This window comes from Colletotrichum abscissum, assembly GCF_030869225.1.
Source record: "Colletotrichum abscissum strain IMI 504890 chromosome Unknown Scaffold_3.1, whole genome shotgun sequence".
Taxonomy (NCBI): Eukaryota; Fungi; Ascomycota; class Sordariomycetes; order Glomerellales; family Glomerellaceae; genus Colletotrichum; species Colletotrichum abscissum.
In genome coordinates, this window is record NW_026850209.1 from 1,351,769 (window position 1) to 1,372,027 (window position 20,259).

The window sequence follows — 20,259 nt, forward strand, 5'->3', positions numbered from 1 at the left end:
GACACGTTACGATGCCGCAAGCAGAGGAGCATGCAACGTCCTGACGAACTTATGCTGCGGAATGCAATGCGGCCTGCTACACCACCATGCTTTTTTGTTCCGGCCGTCTTCGAATCAACGAAATACTTGGTACGGATACGCTTCTCATGCTTTTTGGGTCTCGAAAGTTCACAACATCCACCAGAATACCACCGAAGCCTCCTTCAAATTTCCCAGCGTCCAGATACCGGCAAGCCCCAAACACATCTTTGCCTCCCGTCAAAGTCAAAATCATTCCATCAAGTCCAGGAATGTGACTCGCAACCTCGCCTCGAGGGAGATGCAACCAAAGTCCAAAACAGCTCTCGAGCCTCCCCATAGAAATCCCCTTTTGTCGAAACAAGACCCATAAACTGATGGCAATCTATGATCTGTGGCATCGGCATCCACTACAAGACGGGGATCCAGACAAAGGCACGCGGCGAAGTATTCCCCGGGGCGGCGATGGAGGAAAAATGTGACGAGTTTCTGGGTACTCCATCTCCGTACCTACCCCTTCGCGCTCAGCGCGCCTAGCCGCAAGTGATGGTCAATGGCACGCACATCACGCAGAATCCTTCCAGATAGACTTTTTCTCGGTCCCCTCGAACGCCCCGTCGCGATGACACATGGACCGCATCTTGAACCATGCTGATACTTTTCCCATCCCTCCACTGCCCTCTGGGATTTGGTACGGAAACCCAGAGCTTGGCATCTGGGCACGGCTGCCAAACCCGACACGAGGTCCCTTTTCCAACCTTCCATTGTAGTTCCGCATGGACATTAGGAGAAGGAAGAAACGTTTACTTGACTAATGTGCGGGACGGAAGGTCCATGTCTCCCCGCTTGTCAGCCTTTCTTGGTCGTCGAGCCTCCCTCCGGCATGATCGCAGCTATCCCGCCAGCCAGGGAACCACGACAACAAGATCCTCGTTGTCGTCCCAAGGACGCCGAACCCTCGTCTGTACAAGGCGTGATGGGGGTTCATGGGTGGGAATCGTCAAAATGTTCAACGCCCGCCGTGTAGTTGATTTAGCACAAGCCCAGCGCTCCCCGGTCGAGCGTAGGGTACCTTTCCGGGGGACAGCCACGCAGCATTTCTGATCGTCCTTGTTTTGGACAATTCATTTGCGGGCGGTAGATTCTCTCGAATCAAGCCAAAGAATACCTACGCCACTCTACGGATACAGCAGGCGGCCACAACAGGGGGAGCGTGGTCGGTCAGCTTCTTTTCCCTGCAGAGCCCCAGGGTGAAGGGGGCGAGCCATCGATCAACCATTCCCGTGCGCTAGAAGCCATGGAAAGAAACGACTCACCCCTCCATCAACGGGACAAGGACGAAGGAAAGAAAGAAGAGGGGATGGCGAACGGCGGCTTTGGGAGAGAGATGGAGGCAAATCGCAGCGATTTACGGGAAGACGCACGGAAGGGAAAGGTAATTAATTAGGGGGGGAATCAAGAAGATGGGCGCATTGAACACATCACCAGTTGCGACAGCTCACATGCCACAAGGTCAGCACCGGCGCGCATCGCGAATTGAACAAGCCACCGCCGCACGCCGTCTGGCCCTCGGGGGGGAATAGGAAGAGGAAAACCTGAGAAAAAGAAGACTTCTCTGTAGCCGCAGAGAGGCAAAGAAGGCGTGCGGTGTACCTCACCAGTGGTTGGAGGTCTGGAGAAACAACCAATCCTCCAAAAGTCGAGTGAATGGGCGATTTACGGGGGGCGCCTGTCTGTCAATTTGTCGCTGCCACACCCCCCCCTCTCATCCATGCTTCACCTTAGGGCGATGAGGTAAGATGCACACCTCCTACACCCCTCCAACCCCAACCCGCAATTGCATTGGCATTGCTCGCATTGCTCGCACTCATGTCCTGGGGATCAAAATGCTGTCGGTAATGCTGGTTTGTACAACGACACACGGCGGCGCGTACAGCACCGACCACGCAAGCTCAGTGCCAGGTCAAGCTCGCTCCGTGAAGGTTAGCTACGGCCGATGCATTGTAAATTGCCTCAATCACAGCAACCTGACCATTCTGGCTCTTTTCTGCCTGGTGGTAATGGCAGTGGTGTTGAGTTCTTGTTTCTTGTGTAATGCTGAAGTCGTGACTTTTAGTGACACTCACACGCACGCCCCAGACTTTTTTTTGTGTACCCTTATTTTTCCTTCCGTCGAATCGGCAAGGGGGAGGAAACGGTGCGGGGAAAACAACGGAATCTGTTTCTTGTACGGGACTGGATGAGAGGGGAGAAGGGGATCTGACATGGCACAAGAGGATGGCTGTGGCATGGAGAACAAGCAGCGAGAAGGCAAGTTTACCCTTCCTTTAGTCACCCATTCGCGTACAACGTCCCACGAACATCGATATGAACAAGCAGACTACCCGTCTCTGCGATCTAGGGCCCCCCCTCTTTCACGCTACCCAAGTACAAGCCACACGTTGCTCTTCCTTCTCTCTTTCTGTCCCTCCCTCTATCTACTGTGTAACTGTATGTGCCTCTCTTCTTGTCAACCCCATGAATACGGTTGTATCGTACCCTGCCAGCCTGCCTAACCTTGCCCACGTTGCACGCGGCGGAATCGGCGGACGGCGCGACTGCACGGTATATCTGCCATCCATATAGATAGATACGACGTCGTTATACGTTATACATCGCGATAGTGCATGTACAGATAGATGGACAGGCCCTGCTTCACACCGTCATCCCCCCTCTCTCTCTTTCCCCCTCTTCCCCAATTTCCCGTTTGTGTCACCAGAGAAATCTTGAGATGCGTTGGTTTGTATTCTTTCCCTGCCTTTCACTCCCGAAAGAAAATCAAATATGCGGTCGCCTTGCCAGGCGCCTCGTCGGCTTGTGGCCTTTCCGCCTTGCGAATCTATCCAATCAGAAGACTGTCAATATGTGCCTCAAAATGAGAATCTACATGATATGATTCTCTCTGATCAAGCTCCCTCCTTGCATAGTATCCGTACCTGCCCAGTGCTTACAGCCTGAGTGGCCCGTCCCTCCGATGAGGAGGGGCGTGTATGTCTCGAAGTTGGTTCTTTTCTCAGACGGACGGAAATGCTGACAACTAGACGAGCGGTATGAGCAGGTACCTACCCACTCACTTACCGATACCTTCTACCTATACAAGTGTATTTGCGTATCTTGTGCAACATCGGGGGAGAGCCCCCAAGGCATAAAGCTGATGAAGGGATGAGGGGCAGATCAGAAATCCTTTGAAGAGGGCAAGAAGACATCACATCATGGCGAATCCAACTCTGACGCAGCGTGGGTTTGCCAAGTACTTGGGTCGTACATACATCAGATCAGATCAGAAACCATGACAAGTGACAACCTTTTTCCCTTTCTTTCTTTCTTTCTTTTCTTCCAATTTACCCTGTTGAGATTCAGATCCGTCCCCCCCCCCCCCCTCTGCTTCCCCGATTCCACCCCCTTCTGGCGCACGTTTGCGAGATTGCCCTGCACCTTGACCTCTCTTTTTATCCTCTTCATCTCATGCGTCATCTTATAGTAATAAGTTGATCCAAGGGCTTTGGATATCTACAGTGTGTACACATGAGGCAACGAAATCTGGAGAGGAATATCATCGGCTCCCGAGAACCGCGCGGCAACGACCCGTATCCAAACCACACACCATCCACCCACTTACCCACACACCCCGTTCCTTGGAAAAGCTCTCGCAAACAGGGAGGGGCCTTGTAATTCTTCCTCTCTATCGATCGACACGTTCTCTTATGAATCTCACTCCATACTACACAGACAATACGCACGGGAGTACGTACATGGTATCCGTACCCTCTACCACGGCACTCGAATCTCTGGGCCTTTCCGGGGGAAATCTGAACTCTCCCAAGGTCCTTCCCTCTTTCCCGCTGCGAACAAGAATAAGCGCATTTCTAAATCGGCATACACAAACCCACTACACCATATTTACAGGGACATTCCTTACATCTCACGGAAATATGGCAGTACCTAGGTCAATAAAAGAATGCCAAGTTTGCGAGACAGGAAAAAAAAAAAGAGTTGGATCGATCTGGTGCCCCGGGTGAGCCGGCCATCAAACATCCCTTCCCATCCCGACTTATTCTTTGCCGTTGTACCTCTTTCGCCGTATTTCCACATGACATATCCCCGTGCCTCCAAGGATACCGGAAAACCCACCTTGTACTTTTTTTTCGATCTGATGCCTCCTCATCTGAGGACACCTAGACGGCGGTGAATAGGTAAAGGTCCCCCTGTTCGCGTCTGGAAGAAACCGAGAACCTCTCGGCAGTCAAAGTGAGAGGCGGTCTGGAGATCAACAAAGGGGGAGGCAGATCAAGTACCGAAGAATGAACAATACAAAAGATCTCGGCTTCTCATGAAGAATTTCCCCCCTAAGCCAGCCAGCCACCACCATCCGCCGTCCAGACCCTGCCTGAACTGCCGCCAGGACCGGAAACGACGTCTGTTTGTGGCGTTGTCCTGGGGTCAGAAGGTAAGCTGAGTGCGCTGGCCGTAGGTAGGTAAGGTGAATTAAGCCCGTAATGTAGTTACGGCACCCGGCGGCCACGCGCACACTTGCACACACCAGTGACACCACGTGGGACGGGAGGCCCTGACGTTGACTGCTTCTGGTCACTTCTCACATCAAAACATTCCATCGCCCAGAACCAGGTTCAACACTTTTTGTATGATTTTTTTTTCTCCCCGAGATTCCCGCTCCCGCTTATCACGCTTCCGAGATCGAGAAAAGGGCGAAAGAAGCAAACTTGCATCCCGCTAACACCCTCCCCTCCCCCCCCCCCCCCCTTTTCCCCATCCACGTCCAGGTCCCCTGTCCTCACCAGGCGCCCCTTCTCTTCGACTACTGCGTACCCATTCATCTGCTCAGCTCACCGAGTATCCATTCTCATGGCTTTGTTATGTCATTCAGTGGATGATGGGGTGTACTTCCTCCTCTCAGTGGACAGGGGCGGCATTTGTCACGATTGAGGTAGTTATTACTTTACCTCTTACACGACTGAGATGGCACACGATGAATGATTCAGATCTCCCCTCCCACTTCTGTCTCGACGCCTCCTGGCACATGTCATATCATTCATGTTATAGACTTTCACGTTGTGAGCGAAGAAAAAAATGTGGCTCAAATAATTCTTGAAACTTCAATCTTTGAAACTTCAAGTCTGGGTTCATCAGATTTCTTGAATCCTGTATTGAAAGGGTAGGTACAACTGAGCTAGCCGCCCCTCCTCACTTCCTTTTCCGCCACTCCTGGCCGCCGCCGCCTCCTGGTGGTATTTCGCCTTGTATGGCTACTCGTACAATTAAAAATCAGCTAAAACTGTGTTGTTGTTGGTGCCCCCGTGGCATCATAGGAGGATTCCAAGCCCCCATCCCAATTTCCCAAGAATGTGTAGTAACAGTGGTAAAATGCCAAGTTTGCACGATCTTGCGCCCAAGTTGAAGTAGAGTAAAAGGAAAAGTTGTCCGTTTTTGTTCCTCGCAAGAAATACGACTCCGATATTGTCGTCTACTTCTCTTTCCCTCCTCCAAGAAGACTGATCGGAATGCTTCACGTCTTCCTGACGTGTGCTTTTTCTCTTGTTCCTCGCCGGAAAACACCATCTCTTCTGCCATTCGCAGACAAGGAAGAAGTATTTGAAGGAAATGATAAGACGTTTGCTTTGGTAACGATCGACTGTCGGTCTGCGGTTGCTCGCTCCAAAGGCGTGTCTTGTGGCGTCCTATTTGTGTGACGCCCCATATTTTGTCTAAAAAGCCGATATTCCGCTTCCCTTTGCAGGATGTAAACAAAACCAGCCAAGGAAAGTGTCGAGATCAAAATGCAGTAAACGCCGCCGGATGAATGCCTAGTCCCTTGGTGCCCGTCCGATGAACATGTTGAAGAGCAGGATATATACATTCAAAGATGAAGTCGATGCCGGGTATTGAAAAAGAAAAGTTGAGGTAAAGTAGGTGTAGCCAGTTTGTTGCTAATTGCATGAAGATAAAGCAGTGCAGGCGCTGCTGGATGGATAATAAGCCGTTAGGCAGTAGGGGGGTATCTGTTATGTGTGTATATGTGTGTTTGTGTAATGGCGCGGACCAGGCCGATCGTCGGGTCAGACTGGTTGTAGACCGGCCGATGAAGGTAGAGCTCGTCCGTATATGTACTTTGTATCTCGGGTTCCCTTGATAAAACAAGCCGCTTTCAGCTTCTCTCATCAGAGGGCTTAGGTCGGATTTGTCGAGCCTCGAGTTGGCGCTTCCGCTCCAATTTTGCATAATGCAGTCCACATGCGTTGCAAAGTGTGCGTGCACCATCAGGGCCTCGGCGCCATTCCGGGGTATCGATTCGGTTGCAGCTATGGCATCTTCCAGGAGGTGCAGCTCTCTGTTCCAGTAGGTCAGCACTCTGTTTCTCCGACAGAACAACCGCATGATTGACAAAACTTACCCCCCTACGCTTCTTGACTTCGGTGATGCCATAGGTCTTGTTCATACCGTCGTACATGGGGGTATCTTCATCATCGTAGCCCTTCTGTTTTCCAGCCGCCCGTACACGTTCATTGCTTTCCTTCACAACCTGTCGCACCGAATCCAGGGAGTTCCGGATGTACTCCACATTGTCAATCATCTCGTTCAATTCTTGCTCGGTGGGGAGTCGATCGTGCAGTGGATGATGAGCGCCCTGTTGTTCCGCGGCAATCTTGCCATAGGCCTCGGCGAAGTTAAAGATCGTTCTTGTTGCTGAACCAATCTGAGTGAACTTATTGGTAAGCTTGACGGACAAAAGTTTTTAGCGGGGCCACTCACTCTAGAAAAACAATCCTGATACCCCCACGCGTCGAGGTGTGTCCTGACCCGCGCAGGGCCATATTCGGGGTCTTCTCTGTGAGCTATCGGGCGCTGGGCCTCGTAGGGGAAAGGGGGAGGTGGACCAGCGTGACGCGGAGAGACAGGATACCCAGGCAACGGGACTTGTCCTGGCGGAAGCTGACCCGGATGCTGGGGATGTTGGGGATGCGGATATATCGTCGGCGGAGGTGGAATGGAATGTTGAGCGTACGGGCCAGCGTTCTCGGCGGCACGCGCGTCGCTCTCGCGCATATGCTCATGTTTGAGAGGAGGGCTCGGTTGAGGTCCAGAGAACCCGCCCAATGGCGCAGGCGGTCGACCTGCGAATGGAGGTCTCGGGGGATCTGAGATGGCCGGGAGAGCATCTTGCCTCGGCGCGAAGGTCGAAGCAGGAACAGGAGGTCGAGGCGAGTTCTTGTCCGTCGACTCGGCGTAAGACCTTGGAGGTCCAGGTGCAAAGGGCGAGGGGAAACTTTGAGAGCCCGACATGCTGGAACCCTGAGAAGGGGGGTAAGGACTGGGCTTCGCACCAGAGATGACCTCTGAGAGCGAAGGGAGCGACTGTCGATGAGGAGTCTCCGACTCGTCTGATGGTCGTCGAGGTTCAATCGGCGAAATCATGCCTGCGATGCTTGGTCCTGGAGCTGGGTGGTGTTGGTAGCCGGAAGAGAAGGACGAGGGAGGACCGTAATGGGAGCTCGGGCTAATAAGGGCTGCGGTCGCCATGGCGGGGCCGTCGCGGTAATGTCTATTATCGAGAGGCTCTCTGGGTGGGAGATGACGAGGTTCAAAGCGATCAGGGTTGATGGCAGAAGGTGGACGGCTGTTTAAAAGGTCTGATCAATACTTGGGTCTGGGGACAGGACGTGGGAACCAAATGAAGGCCAGAGCCAGAAGGGGGGGGGGGGGGTGTCGAGTAGAATCGAACCTACCTTTGCCTAGTACCAGATCCGCCCGCTTCCATAGCGGGTTTGCCGGGAGAACAGATGAATGGTGATTAAAACCCCAGATGCGAATATAAGTCTCTGTGCATCTGACTCGACCAAGGCGTGAGGGGACGAGAGTGAGCCTTAGTTCGTGAAGTCGGTGTCAAGACGGGAGTCCGGTGAAGTTTGGTGCAGATGGGTGGAGATGATAGGAGAGACGGTCCAAGGTGGGAGGCTCAGAGTCATGTAAGAATAAAAACCGGGCAGGGAAGAAGGGTTACAGAGACGAGTGGAAGAGTGCAAGAGTGAAAGATGGGCGAGCGAAACCAAACCAACCAAAGACAGAGTGTGTGGTGGTAAGGTGTGGTGTGGTGTGGCTTGGCCTGGGACGAGAAGACGAAGTTAGGTTAGGTTAGTCGAACCTCTCTCTCTCTCTCTCCAGCTGGGTACCCGGTAGGCAAGATCTGATCAAGCTATCGGGCGCGTGTGGTATGCGTGGTGGCGGGACGGGAAGGTCACCGCATGTATCTTTCTCTTGGGCTTCGGTTTGGGGGGGCGTGTGATGAAAAGGGGGTAGAAAAGGAAGGGGGGCGATGGATCGGGGATGATGCTGGCTCCAGTTGGGTGTGTCGAAAGATCCGGAGCTGAGAAAGAAAAGCCGCCTAGCGTTGGTCAAGTTACCACGCTGCTCTTTGTGGCGGCTTTTGGAATATTTCTTCCAAGACACACTGTCAGAATCCCTCGTCGAGACTAGTCCGAGTGTGCTAATTTCAACTGGGTCTGGGAGTGAGACTCAAGGAGGGGGGCGTGGGCTCGCGAAGATACCGTGAACCTGGACCGGTGGGAAGTTCTGAATTTCTTTTCGATGCCGATGCTTTGTGGTGCCGGTCTAGTGCCTGGTGAAGCGGGCGCCCTTCAACAAAGTGCTGAAGAGACAGATGTATGTTCGTACGTCGATGAGAAGCCGTGGCTCATATGGCGGCGCTTGTGCCTCTATCGTCGTCCGGCAAGTTGAACCAGATGAGTCGGTGGATAAAATGTGATGAGAGATCGCCTGTCTAAGCGCGGGAGGGTTTATCACCGGCTGGTGTCTGCCGATTTGTGCCTTGAGAGTTTGGCACAAAAAATGTGGATTGGGGATGGTTCGACTCGATGCGGTGAAGGGGATTCGAGTCTTTCGATGTGTCGAGGTAGAGGGGATTTTGATGGATGTGTGAGAGGAAGAGGAGCAGGAAGAAAAGGGAAGAAGGGGGAGAGAGGAAACGCGGTTGTGCGAATTATGGGAGGAAATGACAGAGGTATTATGAGACCAGCGACGGACTGGCACTCACTCAGGGCTGGGTATGATTTCTGAGTGGACGTGTATTTCGCATACATTTATGATAAAGTACAGAGGTACCTGCGCGGCAACAGGGGGGGATCATCACAGGAGGCTTTCGGTACAGTGCCTCAACGGCGGAACGTCCATGTTCCCTTTGCTCCTGATGGACCAGATCCCTTCCCTACGCAGTAAGGTAAGTGTTCTTGGGGTTGTGGGGGGAGGGCATGGAATTGATGCCCGGGGGACCAGATGTGCGGTGTGTTGGACTGAACCGCCTGGGGCCAGAGGGAGATGCGTGTGCATGTACCGGTCAGAGCAGACAGGGGGCCCGGGGGAGTCAGGTAACGCATCGTATTGTCAAGGTATCCATCCAGTCGACGGCCCGGGGTGAGAGGAAGGGGGGAAGTTTTAGCATCTAGATTGGCGGCGACTGAAGCTCGATTGATTGACTGATGTGCAGATGGCCTGCATTCGGAGCTTCACCTCTTGGGATTTGTTCCGTTCCGTGCGGTCTCAGTGAGCCTAGGCGACTCGAGCCACCATCCTGAGGCTTCCTTGCCGAGGGACGGGACAACGTAGTACGAGGCGAGAGTGTCTATGTGTAAGCCGCGAACTGGTACTCTCAGTTGGTTGCGATAGATGCAGACTGGCTTGACATCAAACGTTGGAGACATTACTCCGAGAGGCGTCAGGAAGTTCTCATAGCGCCGTGCGGCAGCCAAAAGATCGGCCAAGGGCTCGCCAGGCACTCTTGCCTGGACTCAGCTTCAGCTTATTCAGAGTTTAGGACGCACAGTCGGGCAACTCCTCATTGGGAGCACTGAATCTCTAAAGAGTTCCGAGTTCCAGGCTCTCAGCACCCACCCATAGTCTCGACTGCGAACAAGTGCCCTTCCAGTCGAGTACGGACATGCCAATATCTGATGACGAAGAGAAAATGGTACGACTTTTTGCAGCGTAGGGGAGGCGCCCCACGATAATTGGCCCGCTGTCACGGCTGGATCGCAGATTGGCTGTTGAGGGGGTCCTGCGGCTGGGCAGGGGGGCTCGCTGGGATCATGATCGGTGATGACTGGGGGGGGAACTGCAGCGGAACACCTTCCAGTCACCAGCGACAATAGCGTCGGCATCAGCGTTAAGTTTGCCAGTCGCTCTTGGCCCTTGGAATTGCGCTGGGTTGCGGCAACGCTGACAGTGTTGACCCGACGAAGTGACAGCAGCGATGAGCTGAAGGATGCTATCAGCGGTCTAAGTTGGGCTTCGATCAAAGGTCTATTGATAGCGTTCCGTATCTTCTTGGTAAGATACATAGTGATTGCACCAGGCTGTATCGGTTTGCGTAAAGACTGGCAACGAAGAGATCGAGGGCGCAAGATTGACCGAGAATCAGAAACGTTGATATGGCCAACCCGTTGCGGATACTGTGATGCCGTCGGTGAAGAACGTGACAGAAGCAACGTCTCGATTGCCGGGTGGGTGCCAGACAGTGGCGTGAGATGGAAACTGTGCTTTGTCTCTCCGTGCCTTCATTTCTTTCCACCCATGCTTGATCCATCTTCCTCTTAGCGATGTCACGAAGCTGGCAGTGACTGTCGTTGACAATCCCTGGACGACCCTCGACGACAGAGACTCTGTTCACTGTGACGGCCCCAAGATATGGAGGCATCCAGTCGAGCAGGTCAAGGGTTCATTCGTGAGGAAGCCGATAAACGGGGAGTGGGGAAAGACTCGAGGAGGGGAGACAACTGGCGCTGGGAAGTGTCAAGGATTCGGCGCCGGAAGCTCGAGCACCAGGTAGCCCGTGTGATCCCTCAGAGCACCCTGTCCTGGTGATGTTGGCAGCAGCATGAGCCTGATGGATGGGCGAGGTATCCGTACCGGGGCGGCACATTTCGAATGTCAGATGTCTGTGACCAGGGGTTGTCGTTGGGTGATTTGCAAGGATGGTGGCAGGTATACGTCTCCAGATGGATCTCTTTTCACTTTCCAAGGTATCCGGTGTCGCCCTTTTTTCAAATGAGACTCGAAGAGGGGATCGATCAGTGAGACGGCCAAAGCTTCGAAGCTGCCCACGGCTGCTCAGAGCTTCTCGGAGCTCTCTAGAGCTATCGCTTGTGCTTGGTAGGATGCAGCACGTTAATATTCCAAATGATCGCCACGGGCATGTGTATAGATACAAGGCCTGCTGCTGGCTGAGCTGGATGTGACAGGTGATGATGGACTCTTCTCTGCCAAGCAATGAAACAAAGGGTAATTGACTGGCAAGCGAATCGCATGCAATGGGGAAGTGTGTTGATGGGATAGAGGGCCCGGACCTAGGTCCGAACCCGACTGGACTGACGTCGGGATAGGTTTTTTTCGGCTTCACATATTCCCAGCCTCTCAGGCAGCCACGCTAAGAAGCTAAGGCTCCAAGGCTTCAGTCTGTCATCTCTCGGCCCAATTATGGACCGCGCCGATGCGTCGCCGTCCCGAACTTTCTTTCAGAGGAAGGAAAGGATTGGATAAGTATCTGGAGGGAAGGAACACGCTCTGGCCATGTGATAAGGAAGGGGCGTGTCCTCCCACTTGCTCGCAATGGCCACAGACGGCAAGGGGAGCGCAAAAGAGCACTCGAAACAGTTGGAAGGATGAAGGGGAGAATTATGATGGACTGCAAGCCGGAACCAGGGAAGTATCCGTAAATGGTACCTTGGACGCGATCTGGGCAGAAGGGAGGTAAGGTACGGAGTAGACAGCGCTGGAGTTCCCTACTATGGCCACGTGCTGTAGCCCACCTGTTTGAAGCCTTGTAAGGTCGAGCGAGTATCCTCCCAAAGAACCCGAGGTGGAAACCTTGGAACCTTGAGTTCCCGAACACAACTTGACTTGGGGAGATTGCCATGTACCTTATTATTTCGGAGTAGTCCAGGCTCGCCGATGAAAATCCGAGAGTGATACATCGTACGGAGTATGCTGATGAGCAATGAAAACCATTGCTTCATCCCATCCAGTACCTACTGATTTACTGAGGTGCCCCGGCTCACTTGATGGACTCCACTCACAACGACCCAGTTCACTCACAGTGAGGTATCTGAATGAAAGAGCCCAGTGCCCGAAACTGAAAATGAAGGGTGAGGTGACCATCGAATCGAATCGACGGGAGGAAGCCGCCCGCCTGTCCATCGAACCCACGCCCTTCCCTGCTGCCTTGTGGCCTTGGGCGGGAATTCCACAAAGATCCAATGGGAAGACCCATTAGAAATCGGATAAGATGGGGCCCCTTCTCTTAGGTAATCCAGATCCATCCGAGCTTCTCCCAGATACGCACCCACCAAAGTGACCAAACGTTGTGCAGTCACGCAGCGTGCACTCCCCGTCGTTCATGGGAGCTTCCTATCCACCTTTTCAGAGTATCCACTTTCCTTGTTTTTTTCCCTCTCTTTTGGTTTTTTCCCACCTCATCTTTCTCTTTCTCTCTGTGGTGTGTGTATCTCTCTCTCTCTCTCTCTCCGCCTGCATGCCCCTGGCCAACCACCGGTATTCAATCCTTCAACTCTCTTTCGTCACCCCCTTTGGCTGACATCCGTTTAGCAGCAGCTTTCTCCAACTTCCTCCAACCGCTGTCCCTGTCCATCAGCCGTCATGGCTTGCTCTGTTGCACGCCCGTCACATCATTTACCTTTTTTGGTTTTCGTCGCTCTTGGTTCCTGTCCTTGTCAGGGTCCCGGAGGAACTGGGCAGAAAATCCATCCGACCGAACCCTTGACATCAAATTGCAGCGCTGTCCGAGTAGCCGCGAACCCATGTTGGTCACCGATGTTGGTATCGGGTCCCAGGCACACCGTCCTCACGGTCCTCTGCAGTACCGGTACGGATACCCTTCAGGCCACCATCCATCCATCGGCCATCCATCAAGACACCATCGAAAGCTCATATCCACCACCACACCCCCGTACGTCATATCATGCCCATGTCTCTTCTACCAACGCGGCAACACCTCCTCCCACCCAGGCTTGGATGACTGCTCACTGGCGGTCGTTGACCGAGGGTCTTTTTGGAGTTTGTACGGATACTCCCTCCTGCAATACCCCCTGCCCACCCCATCATCTCGCGCAGTCCAACTTGGCCTGTCAGATTTTCACCCCGAAAATCTGGTTGCAAGAATTCGCCTTGTGATAGTTCACATTGACCAGCGGCATGTCGCTTTATAATTGGTCGTACTGCACATTTCTATTGCTGACCTGCTGTATTCACTATGCCCCAACCCTTTTCATCCTGGTCTCCATCTGGCGTAACAGCTCGACTTCTTGCAGATGTCAGAGCAATCCCAGGCTTTGCCACTCCTGTCGCCCTTCTTCCCGAGTTGCCAGAGGCCTGGAGGCTGCGGATACTCGAACCCTTACAAGGCAAGCCCCTTGCTCTTCTCCACGATACACTGATAGAGAACAGAAAAAGCTAGAATTGGGCATGCCAACGTCAAGCCCTACAGACCTCCAACTCACGATAGTGCTGATCGTGGCACCACACCAAATCATCCCTAACAGAATGAGTTTTCTCGGACCTGGACAAGACATTACTGGCGGATTGAGTATCCGTTCATCGTCTCGAGATGTGGCCGTGAACTGCGTTGGGCTCTTCATCGGCGATGCTTTGCTACCATCCACCAAGCATCAAGCCGAGCTCTCCGGAGAACGTCAATTGCGTCTCCCCTTGGATCAGGCTGGTCCGCGACTGTCATACCATGAATTGCGTCGCGGCTAAGGATAAGTAGCCGTCGGTTATTCCTACCTCGCGGAACACTGTCAAAACCTCAACGCAGCTCGCCGGCATGCAGCCATTATATCGGCCTGCTTGGCTCTTTCCGGTCCGGCCATATCGACTCGCATTGCAAGCCAATGAAGGCTCAGCACCACCTCGTCGCGTTCAGTTATCTCGTTGCATCTTCACGTCTCGTATTCACCTTGAAAAGGCGGCGACCTAGCGCCCAAATTGACCATCTACCGGTACCCGTACCTCCCTAAGGTTCAACGAGTGTGCGGGTAATCATGCACGATACACTTCGTACGGATACCCATCGTCGGCTAGATTTTCGCCAATTACCCACCCACTTCGCCAACTTCGCTGGGCTTTTGGGACCAACGTTGTCTATAGAAATCAGGGGTCCTTCCTGAACGGTTCTTAGCGCATCGCCTGGCCCCGTCTCGGTGCATCCGCGACGAACGGGGATACTAAAGCCATTCAACTCGGCCAGTCAACCACAAAATCGTCTCTCCACCTACGGCCCCTCCTTCCAGTCGATTGGGATGCTGAATCGTATCATGTCTTTCCCACCCAATGGTGACGAGCGCTTTTCGAGCATGGAATCTACAGCCCTGCCGTTCTGCCGCCTAAGTTTGCATACACCCCAGCAATTTTCTAGTCGTACCCGTAGCCCACGAGCATTTATTCGTTGTTATTCCAAAGAGTAGCCGACTGCTGCGATGGCGGATCAAAGGCTGGGCCCGCTAGGCTTTTAGCAGAGCTCGCACCGGCTTGCTTATATTAATCGGATCTGACAACCAAGATACTACAGATCTAGCTCGCTTGATACGTGCGGCTCAAAAGTCAGTGCTTCGTCTAGTTGCTAAGCTGGCACGTCGTTAGCACCTGGCACCCCGGAGGCACTGCAGCCGATGGATATTCTGACTTTGTACGAATAGACAGCAAGAGTGCTACTCTATTTCTGTGTACCTCATCCGTGCCGCCGACCTGACACTAGACTGATAGAATATCGCTCAGCCTCTCTGAACTGACGACTACGTACTCTTTACACTACCAATATCGACCCCTGGAGACGTAATTTGCATGCACAGTTTTCGGACAACATGCCTGCAAGCCAGTCGCGTATTGGCGTCGATCATTACCATTCTGAATTCCAGCTTTCTGATGTTTCGGCTCCATAAACTCAAATGCACCCACGAAAGAGTTGCAGGATCTACAGGTCTCATCTCAAGCCTCTCAAGCCTCTTTTGATTAAAAGCTGTCTAAGTATCCGCATCTGCAGCGATTCTTGGGGGCCATGTTGGCGTTCGGCAATTGCTCACCAAAGGAGCCAACTCTTGTACTTGAGCACTGATGCCCAACGAAATACAAGCGTCGCGACCTGAATGACGAAGGGTCCCCGGCTTCTTGTCATTTCTAGTTCACTAGATCTGCAACCGCCAGAGATCTACGTCTCAGCCAGACTCTTAGTATCCGCACCGCGTCTTACATGGCAACCTGTGTTGGCTCGACCATCCTCAAGTCTCGACGGAATGGAACAAAGATGACTGGCGTGGTACACAACGCTCAACACCTAACCCTCTGTTTCTGGGGCTCGGGCTGCCCACCCAAAGGGCTAGCAATGATCACGAGAGGGTGATCTATCACTAACAGCGCGTCACAGAGGGCCACTCTGAACGGCCAGTCGTGATCGGCAACACTACGCGGTGCACAGGCGGATTTTGAACCAAGTGGCGAATTGTGGTTTTCTTTCTTTCTTTTTTTTTTTCGCAGAACGCCGAGGTCCATTGCTATTCCGTGGGCGAGCAACCGCTGTTGATCTAACCATCGTCATCTTGAGACCGAAATGTCAAAGGATCATCAAGCTGAAGAACAACCGGGACCTGTCGACATCATAATACCAAACATATTCGTACCTGGCACGACAACAGTTGAACAGACCTAAGTTTTGACATGGAGTGTCAATGTCAGGTTTCACATACCCTGGCTGCACTGGGATATGGTTGTGACGTTGCCAGCACCATGTTCCTTCTACCTGTTCCAGGCCCCCCATTAACGCGTCTGGAATAATCGCCTGTGCGTAACGGAGTAATAGCCGCACCTGAATATCTCCGTCAGATGCTGTGAAGAGGTAATCTGATGTAAACACTGAATAAAATATGCACAGGTGATCATCCATCTGTAAGCCTCCTTGTAATACTCTCGGATGGACTTTTGCCTGCCTGGCGGACAATGCTTAGCTGACTCAGAGGTCGCTTTTCCCAAAAATAAGACAACAATAACGACCGTCGAGGCTACGTACCAAGGCAAGTCCGACAGCTTGGTGGATCTTTTTGATGCCGGGATACGCGAGGTGTCATTCCGAATAGTGGACGAGGTCAGATGCCCGGCCACGCGAGAAAGGACATGGATACTCCCCGGGCTGCAGCTCTTGTCGAGCCGGCAAAACCTGACGTCGAATACATCTTCCACTTACTTACTGTTTAGCACAAAACTTTGTAGAGCCTACAAATATTGTTCGTACGTCTCCGGCCACTGCTGTTCGGTGCTGGGGGCTGCTTGTTTCTCCCCCAGCTTGAACGAGGAAGACGCCTTCGCACTGGAGTCTCAAGGGTGGATGTGGCTGATTTAAGCCAGGACGATCGATTCCGACAGGGCACCTTCGGGTGATAACTGACGCTGGGTGCAACGCAGGAGACGAAAGATGTCGAGACAACACTAGACTATGCGAAGAGCAGCCTTTTATGATGGTCATAGACGCCCACACGCGGTTGACAACATATCTTGTTCCGCGAGGCTTCGAGGCAGACTGCTGCAAACTATTGAAGAGATGGTTAGTGGGCAAAGCTAACTCATTGGCAAGGCTTCTGTTGATGCGGCCGGTTGTACGACCAAACGGCCATTTGCCTTGCTCGGCGTCGTACTTGACCCCGCCAGAGATCACACAACCACACTCCATAATGCTTGTGCAGAGGCACGTATAACGCTCTACCTAGCCAAAGCCTGGCTATTTACCGCAATGGTGCTCCGCACAACTATCAATTCGTTTACGAATTCATAGTACAAAGAGAAAGTAAATCAACGGATCCCACTCCGGGAGGGGCTCTATTGAAATCTCTATAGTGCACCCTAGTGCTAGGTCCACGTACAAAATCTAGGATGATGACCTCACATGTTTTCGCTGAAAGATATCTGGCAACCTCGGCTAGTCTTGGTTGCTTTAGAAATGAAGCTTTGGGGCCGCAAATCCCAGAAGATACACCGGTGGCTCGCAACGCCTCACTGACCTCGTGCAAATTGGAAATAGCACAGGGCAGTCTTCAAAGTCACCGGCAGAGACTACCTTTGTCGATAGCAGACACGACTTTTCACGATACGCCGACCTCCAAGACCTGCATCATGCCAGAAATCCAACAGTAGCACTATATGCAGGTTATGCGATCATGGTCCAACAAGCAGCTACAAAAAAATCAAGGCAAGGTACGGAATGGTAACCTTGTCGTCGGCAGCCGCTCGTGTGATACCCGGCTACGACTTATAACTCTTTGAGTGCTCCTTATGCCATGCACAAAATGACATTGATAGGACTGCTCCGTCGGGGAGGGCTTCTGCTATTGAGTTTCAATGTGTCAGCGACACGGTGCGGTGTCAGAAAGATCGTCGCTCCATTGAGATTAACACAATCAGTCCAAGCATGGCGGGGCTGTTCTCTCCGATGCGGGACCCGCGGTGCCAAAGCCAGATTTAATTCCCACTGGCGGCGATGGAACGATGGACCCGTGGTTTCACAGGTGCAGACTGCAGCTCGTCGAAGCAGGCAGGGCAGGGCAGGGCCCCGAACTCATTCTTCTCTCTATTTCTCCTGCCTCCAGGCCAGGCGTCTTCGGTCCACTCCAGAGACCGTTCAGGCTTCAGCGGATTGCATCTGTCCCCCCATCGATAGGATCCCCCCAATCTAAGAAAGTTCATGATTTTGGACCCGCCACGGCCTCGGACAGCGTGTCCCGCGCTGTGCTATCCATGCCACCCTGTCCCTGAAGGTCGTTTTGCATGGGAGACAGGGGAGTACCTGTGCCGTACCCTCCGATTTCGTCGCCGTGCCATCGTCTATGGATTCGAACGGATATGCATCCACCGGAAAGATTTGAATTGCGGTCCTCGCGCTCGAGCCTCGCGTGGTGGAAGCAGGCGAGAAGGAAAAGAGAAGGCCATCTCCACTTGTTCTGTTCATGCCGATCCCTTGTCGCTGACTATCACTATCAACCAGGATTGGTTTACTTTCTCTTTGAAATCATCACATCATGGGGGGTAGCCGCTACCTAGTCGGGTCGATTGATCTTGACAGAATCGAGTTCAAGGACGATGTCAAATGTCCGTGACGTCTCGGGCCTGCTAGTGTACACCACGAGGGTTTCGGCGGGGCCGGCGGCCCATTCTGATTTCTGAGCCCAGAGCCTGAAAGAGAGAGACAGAAAGAGAGACGGAGAGAGACAACATGGCCAGGATGCGGTTGGAGTCAAAGTGAAGCATGGGGGTATTGCTGGCGGGTACATTGCCATGAGCTACTACCCAGTGCCCAGAAGCTACCGTTGGAAACCCTCACGCCAACGACAGAGGAGTGACATTCGAGGCCAAAGACTGTTTGGTATGTTTCTAACAAAAGGTACGGACACCATCTGAGCTCAATCTGCCCCTAGATCTCACGAGATTCAAAGTCTGGACTCCGGATAGTATAACCCCGTACGGATACACCTACCCAAGTCGTCAATAGCCAATACCATAATTGACAAGTGGATTCCATTCGGACTCGCCTTACCGCCTCCTCTCCAGATCCACCATATATCAAGTTAACTTTACTGGCTTCCGCTCGTCTCGTGTAGACAGATGAACAGACAAGGTTGGTGCTGGTAACGGAGAGGTGCTTTGATGCTTCGCCTGCCTCCCCCTCCCCTTCTCGCCTTTTTGGACATTGCCCACTCCCTTCCAAGGTTCCCTGGCCTGGGCTGGTGAGCGTGGGCTGTCGAGGTAGGTATGTACACCTGCACGTGGAGCTTGGAAGTAACTCTACTTTGAACCGTTGAAAGTTTCTGACAAGGCCGGGGCACGAATAATAGCCTGATTAGGTCTCCGGTACCAGTGGCAGTCGAGCCTCACAGCACATGCCACAAGTCCCTCGTACCTCGCGCTTCCACCGGGTGCTTGTGTTAGTTCCCTGCATAGTGGAGAGTTCCCGTCATTTGACAGCTGCGGCGGGTGCCAAAATGGCGTTTTCCCGACGTCCCCTTGGAATCCTTGGGATCCTTGGGATCTCGCTTGCCCTTCTTCTCTCCACTTTTCCTTCTCGAAAGAGTTCAGAGTTGAAACGGCCGAGCACTCGTTGGTGGCCTCTCCTCTCGACGGGAGTCCCTGGGCTCTGTACTCCTCACTCACGGTCCAGGGCTCAGTCCTTGACTCCTCCTAGCCAGGCTCACACAGCACACCTCGCTGCTCAGGCAGATGCTCCTTGTGGCTCCCGAATACCTACGAATACACTATTCGTGTGGGCTCAACCCAACTTGCCAATCACCCACCCACACCCCCTCTCCACGATCGAAGTTTCGATAATCCTTCTCAGTGCTGCCCTGCTGGTGCTATTACCCAGGGTCACGGAACATCAAACCGATCATCGTCTGCGCCTATTCGTACCTCACCAGCGGGGTTCGATGAAGCGGGCCACCATCTCCAGCTTTGACTCTCTATCCACGCGTCCTTAACGAGCAGAAAAAAGGCACACGTCCGGCGGTCACTGTCGACTCCGGCATGACAATCAACAGCATTATGCGTATCCGTATGTACGGATACAATGAGACAACCATAGCCGAGTCTTTGACAGGCAAACAAACTGCAATGTACTTGTTGTCTGTCCAGTCATCTGTACGGAGTACATACGCATACAGAATGGCGCTTAAGCCCACACGGACCCCCATATTCGTCTCATTCTCCTCCTGCTCCTCATTATCGTATCGTCGCGATCTATTTTCGGCCGGAGCCCCGACTATTTTATATCACTGGATGTTGCGATTCCGAGCTGAGATTTCAAAATACGTCAGACTAGGAGGGATGCCCGTTTCACTCGAGAATCCGAAATGCCGCGATAATTGCACCCACGCCAACGAGGTAGCAAGAGCCTATTGCGACTCGACATTGCTTCAAGCCTGGCGTCGCAACGGACGTACTTGTAGTACTGTCTGCCGTCTGCATCTGCGGGTAGTGAAGGCCGGAGAAGGGGGCGTGTTGGAAAAGCGAGCAGCGAGCACCCCAACACATCCACGCCACACCCTGGTCCATCGCCTCTCTGATCTCCTTACCGCATCTTGACTTCATCTGCAGGATTCATGCCGCTTGCTTCCTGCCAAGTTACCT

General features: G+C 53.0%; 4 protein-coding genes across 4 annotated transcripts; 2 read left to right on the top strand and 2 right to left on the bottom strand.

The window, feature by feature from the left end:
• Positions 1 to 6,220: 6,220 nt before the first annotated feature.
• CABS01_01776 (GATA zinc finger) lies at positions 6,221 to 7,831 on the bottom strand (the record flags this gene model as incomplete). Its single annotated transcript, XM_060535156.1, has 4 exons — positions 6,221 to 6,403; positions 6,467 to 6,790; positions 6,874 to 7,633; positions 7,800 to 7,831. The coding sequence occupies 4 exons, from the start codon at positions 7,829 to 7,831 to the stop codon at positions 6,221 to 6,223; spliced, it is 1,299 nt and encodes a 432-aa protein (XP_060398345.1).
• Positions 7,832 to 9,593: 1,762 nt separating this feature from the next.
• CABS01_01777 (uncharacterized protein) lies at positions 9,594 to 10,424 on the bottom strand (the record flags this gene model as incomplete). The annotated part of the gene is made up of 2 exons (XM_060535157.1): positions 9,594 to 9,869; positions 10,059 to 10,424. The coding sequence occupies 2 exons, from the start codon at positions 10,422 to 10,424 to the stop codon at positions 9,594 to 9,596; spliced, it is 642 nt and encodes a 213-aa protein (XP_060398346.1).
• Positions 10,183 to 10,513, top strand: CABS01_01778 (uncharacterized protein; the record flags this gene model as incomplete). The annotated part of the gene is made up of 2 exons (XM_060535158.1): positions 10,183 to 10,413; positions 10,460 to 10,513. 2 exons carry the CDS (start codon positions 10,183 to 10,185, stop codon positions 10,511 to 10,513), a joined length of 285 nt encoding a protein of 94 aa, XP_060398347.1.
• Positions 10,514 to 19,118: 8,605 nt separating this feature from the next.
• CABS01_01779 (uncharacterized protein) lies at positions 19,119 to 19,610 on the top strand (the record flags this gene model as incomplete). The annotated part of the gene is made up of 1 exon (XM_060535159.1): positions 19,119 to 19,610. The coding sequence occupies one exon, from the start codon at positions 19,119 to 19,121 to the stop codon at positions 19,608 to 19,610; it is 492 nt and encodes a 163-aa protein (XP_060398348.1).
• Positions 19,611 to 20,259: the final 649 nt, after the last annotated feature.